Here is a 5,324-nt window from a genome sequence, read left to right as displayed (position 1 = left end):
AATGTCACGACGGGGGACATCAGAAATGTGCTTCACACATTGTACCTATGTGTTGATTCGAACCCGGCTCTTCGGTTTGACGTGTGCCAAGCGAACGCCGTCACCACGAGGCTACCCCACCGTCCCCGAAATATCGTGAAGATTTTCTAACATTTGGTAATGATATAGAAGAATGTACTGTCAAAGAACAATATCATGAAATGCCTTAAAGTCTTTTATCTCCTGCAAAATTCCTACATGCATCCCTAAAACAATCACTCGATGAGTCTGGATCGATACAGAAAAACGATGTATTCCAGGTAATTAAAAGATAACAATTTACCAGTATGATTGATGCCAATGTTTGGAAGTATCTACATATGTTTGAAGACATATACAAAAAGGTTGCATTTAGGTCCACCGGGTGTTACGGCGCGTACCAGGTAACGTGTGTCTAAGGCTTGAAAGAAGACACGACAGCACTTGAATTCAGAACACGTTCACCGAAGAAGAAAAACAAACCACCCTTTTTCAGATGACCGTCATCAAAAACTAGTTTCAATATTGACGCGTAGTTACTTCAAAGATGTTTACTCAGTAACAGCAGGATTCCGTCAGACACTTGGTGTAAACAGGAAAAAGCGACTATTTCGTGGAAAACTCACTTTTTTATTTCGATGTGACGTTTATGGTACAGATAATAGTACCCTTATCAACCAAGTGATTGCAAGTCCTTAGCACCTGTACTGTATCTCCCCAGCGAAAGAATATCGAATTGAGATTCATAAATCTTCAGATAGCGAGAGACATGTGCTTATGCCTTGGTAGTCAACAATTTCGCCACTAAAATCCAACCATTAGGAATAGGTACCGCGCATTTGATAATCGGGGGCGGGGGCGAGGCGGGGCAGGCAATATTCTTTTTTTTCAACGGTCTGAAGCTTGATTTTCGGGGAAATAATATTTTTTCGATAAAATCCCCAACCCCAAAATATCAAATGGTAAGTCCCTTGCTTGCCAGTTATATTACACAAACCTGTTTTCAGTGAGTGAGTGAGTTGGGTTTAACGCCGGTTTTAACAGGTATCCAGTTACATCGCGGCGTGTCAGCTTAATGTGAGAGGAAAACCCGAAGTGATGCAGGTCTCCGACGTTCACCACTTCGGTGAAACCCACGAGCCCGGGTATGGTGCTGACAAACCTAGAAACATAATCGGGGCGAACCGGGATTCGAACCCACAATCATATGTTTCTGGTGTGCCCAAGGGACGCAACTCTGCACAGCGAATCTCGGCGCCTTAGGCGACTGGGACACCGGTGCCCCCACCTGTTTTCAACTTACACGTCAATAATCTCACTCCATGAACAGTCGTGGCAATAATCACCACTGTTACATATCACAAAACACATAACAAAGTTTATAAACATTTTTTATACATAAATCTGATGAAACAGCCAGGCCAAAATAAACAAGTGTTTTATTTTGTGTGAACTTCATAGCGGTACACTAAACCATCAGTTTCTAAATTATACAAAAATGATGGCATAACTGGAAAAAAAAGAAGATATTAAGCTTTGCTATTTTATACCTACCGTATTCGACGTAATAAGCGCCCAGGGAGCTCTCAAAATTAGAATAGGGGGTTCTTATTAGAATATTATTTTGGTTAAAAAAAACAGAGTTGAATGATAAATTTCGTGGTTTATGCTGACAGCCTGAAATGTTTATGTACGACAGATTTATTTTTCCAGAATTTGATTGCCTATAATTAAGGGTGCATATAACACACGAGTGGGTATTATTCGCGAAAAAATAAGCCTTGTGTACAGTGATCAATCGGAAGGGGTGCCAATTGGGATTGTTCACTTGCCATACATTAGGAAATATCGCCGTGGGCGCTTATTAGAGCGGGGCGCTTATTACGTCGAATACTTTATTTACTGCAATAACCTGTTAGGCTGTTGTGTACACATAACGTATTATACTGTGGCCTCCTCCTCCCCTACAGCCACCCCTTACCAGCCGCTATCTGAAAGTCTTTACTCCCTACATTACGGATGTTAATTATTCAGTAATTTAAACACGTGCCTATTACACCACCTGCTTATGAGTGAGTGAGTATGGTTTTACACTGCTTTTAGCAATATTCCAGCAATATCACTGCGGGGGACACCAGAAATGGGCTTCACACATTGTACCCATGTCGGAAATCGAACCCGGGTCTTCGGCGTTACGAGCGAACGCTTTAACCACTAGGCTACCCGACCGCACCTCCTACTTATGAAAAGAACGATTGTACTCATCGATAACCAATCTTTAAGTGGCATTTTCTCCTTACAATACGGATGTTTATTTATTTTTAAAAATGGTATTGCAATCATCTCTCTGTTATCTTATTTTTGATATTGACTACAAAGATTTGACCTCCTGCATTGGCAAGTTTACTTATGCATCTCACCGTCACTCGTTGCGATGTAGTATGTACCACTAGCTATGGATTTGGACGTGTTAACCCCTACATCTGCCAAGTTTAATTAAAATGTTTCTTCTTACCCTCTATTTTATAAATTATTTGTATATTATGAAAAGTCAAATAATGATTTATTTTTATGTTTATTATTCTTTTCTTCTTAAGTGACATCATCACGAAGCCACCTATTTATTAGCACTACTATAGAGAACCTTCTCACTCTTTACTCTGCTGCAGTTTAATCATCAAAACGTCACTTTTAACCATCTCTCTATAACCTGAATTAAATCTGATGACTACAGCTAATCGGTCCTATTACCCAATATGGTATAGAACGTTTATCCCTTTTATATTTCTCAATTAAGTAATAATCAAAATATTACTTTTAACTACGACCTAAATGTCTAAACTATTTCTTAACTACCATTCATGTTATTCATTAAAATAATTGATTATTTTAATGAGCTTTTAAAAAAATAATTCATACACATTCATCATATTCTAGCGTCTTAGACAAGTGTCATGACAAGTTTAGTTATTCATCCAAATGTTCCAATTTCTATATTATCTATTGCCATTCATATATTCTTTATGTTGATGTTTCTCAATTTGGCTTAACAATATTACATTTTAAACTTAGTTTTTAAAATGTCGTTATCCACTAAAATAATTTATTCCTTTATACTAAACTCTAAATCATAACTTTTAACTAAATAATCAAAATTGAATTACACACGTTGTATTCCCTTCTGAAACGTAAAATGATCATTGACAAGTTTATTGTTATTAGAAAATGTAATGTGTTGGGGGTAAATAGGGGTTGGAGTTAGAACTGAAAATACACATGTTTTTATGGTAGGCGAGTACCAATACTGAAACAGGGCAGAGGTGAATAAAATCAGGATAGGGCAAGATAGATGCTGGGCAGGAAATAGTATGGACTTACATGGATATGACAAGATAATAATGGCCGGGTATGTACAATGTATAGAATATGGGCTCAACAGAATGTTAAAGTGATACCTGTTGAACCAACTTACCAGTCAACCCACTTACTGACACTGCCTCTTTAGAGGCAATCCATCATTATCACCACCATCATCTCTCTTCCTCTTTCTCTCTATCTCATCCTTGATGACAAACATAGATCTAGTCACAGGAGAATAGTTGGAGCTGCGGCATGGGATCTCAGTGGGCGGGGTCTCAGAACAGCTGACAGATGTAGCAGGGAGGAGGAGGTCAGTGAAGCTGATGGAGGGGCTGGCTGGGTTGGAGAAGGAGGTCCACTGATAGTAGGGCAGGTCATGGTAGAACAGGGTCTGCAGATTGACAGGCTGGGAGGGAGAAGGCTGGAATGGGTTGGTGAAGGCTTGCGCTGATGCCTCATCACATGAAGATGGGCTGGCAACAGAAATGACCGAGTGTGAGGTGATGGAGATGGCACTCTCTGAGCTGCTGATGGAGATGATACTCTCTGAGCTACTGATACTGATGATGCTCTCTGACGGATGAACAGAAACAAGACTGGTGGAGCTTGTAGTTTGGCTGAGCTTGTCATCGCTGTAGCTAAGGCTGAGATCAGAACAGCTTTCAATGCATCTAGGGCTGAGGCTGGTGGAGCTTGAGTCAGGTGTTACTCTGAAAAGAGAGGAACCAAAGACAAAGCTAGGATAGTCAGGGTAGAGGAAGCTAGCCTCAGGGCTACCATGATACGATCTTCCAGAAAGCTGGCTCAGCTCGGAACTGCTAGGGGTGGGGTCCAGATCAAATGATACTTCCGAGCAGGAGGTCCTGCTGGAACATGAGGATGGGAGAAACTGGTTGGACAGACTCGGGGCAAGGTCATTGAGGCTGGAGGAGCTGGAGGAGGGAATAACTGGAAGGGAGGAGGCACCCCAGCTCTCGATGGGGATACCAAGGCAGGGATCGTCTGGGTACATCATGGTTGATGTCTGCAAATTACAGACATTGTTGTAATCAAGCTTTAATCATTTAGTTCAATTACTAGTAGTTTGAGGTTATGTCACAACACTTACTTTCCCCAATTCGTAATAACAGAAAATAATAGATTGGATATAAAATACCGTGGACATGACGAATACAATCATTTTGAAATATACTTTCATTATAAAAAATCTTCTGGTTCTCACTGTATCACATAATGATAATAATTGTTGAATTTGTTGTCATGCGTTACCTTGCAAACACTCCTTGTAATCTCAATACAGGTTCAAGATTTCGTCAAGAAAACCTTTAAAGAGAAGGGTAAAATGTTGTTCGTAATGATGTTTTTTGCAAAATCTGGCATAAGCCGTTCATGTACCCGGTTACCTATTACAATACAGTGAGACACATATAGTTTAAAATATTGGAGGATTAATTGCCGGTATATCATTTTATCATTAAATCTGCGGTCTATCACACAGGCAAACCACCTATTTATGTGGATACTGTGTAGCCTAGTAGGTCTTATTCTTTTTCCAATTTTAATGGTCAGTGCTAGAATAAGCCTTTTTCGGCAACAGTTTCAGTATTCGAGAAGACGTTAAGAAGACATCTTCGCGTTTTCTCTTCAAGTTAAACATATCTAGATCTAATGGTTTTGAAGATAGACATAGAAAACCGAATTTGTTAATTGGCGACACTCGCAGCAAAAGACACATTTCATTACGATGAAATTAGTAAACAAAACGCTTAAATAATACAATTTAAAGTGTTTCAAAGTGTAAATAAATAAGTAAATAACAAGGCAACAAGGAAGCACGCGGGTGAGGCAAACACAGTCGTAAAATATTGGGAAACAAATCGCAGTGGAAACAAAACTATAATGGGTACTTGCATGACGACAATCGCGACAAAGACAAACATTTCAAA

The 5,324-nt window shown here is 39.6% G+C and overlaps 1 protein-coding gene across 1 annotated transcript; it reads right to left on the bottom strand.

Annotated features, from left to right (window-relative positions):
- Positions 1–3,502: 3,502 nt before the first annotated feature.
- Positions 3,503–4,393, bottom strand: LOC139445555 (uncharacterized). Its single transcript, XM_071226701.1, has one exon. It carries the CDS (start codon positions 4,391–4,393, stop codon positions 3,503–3,505), a length of 891 nt encoding a protein of 296 aa, XP_071082802.1.
- Between the last annotated feature and the right edge of the window lie 931 nt (positions 4,394–5,324).

Source organism: Haliotis cracherodii, unplaced genomic scaffold (genome assembly GCF_022045235.1).
Source record: "Haliotis cracherodii isolate W230 unplaced genomic scaffold, xgHalCrac1.p SCAF_6, whole genome shotgun sequence".
NCBI lineage: Eukaryota > Metazoa > Mollusca > Gastropoda > Lepetellida > Haliotidae > Haliotis > Haliotis cracherodii.
The sequence above is the reverse complement of the archived record's forward strand: the minus strand, read 5'-3'. Positions and strand labels throughout refer to the sequence as shown.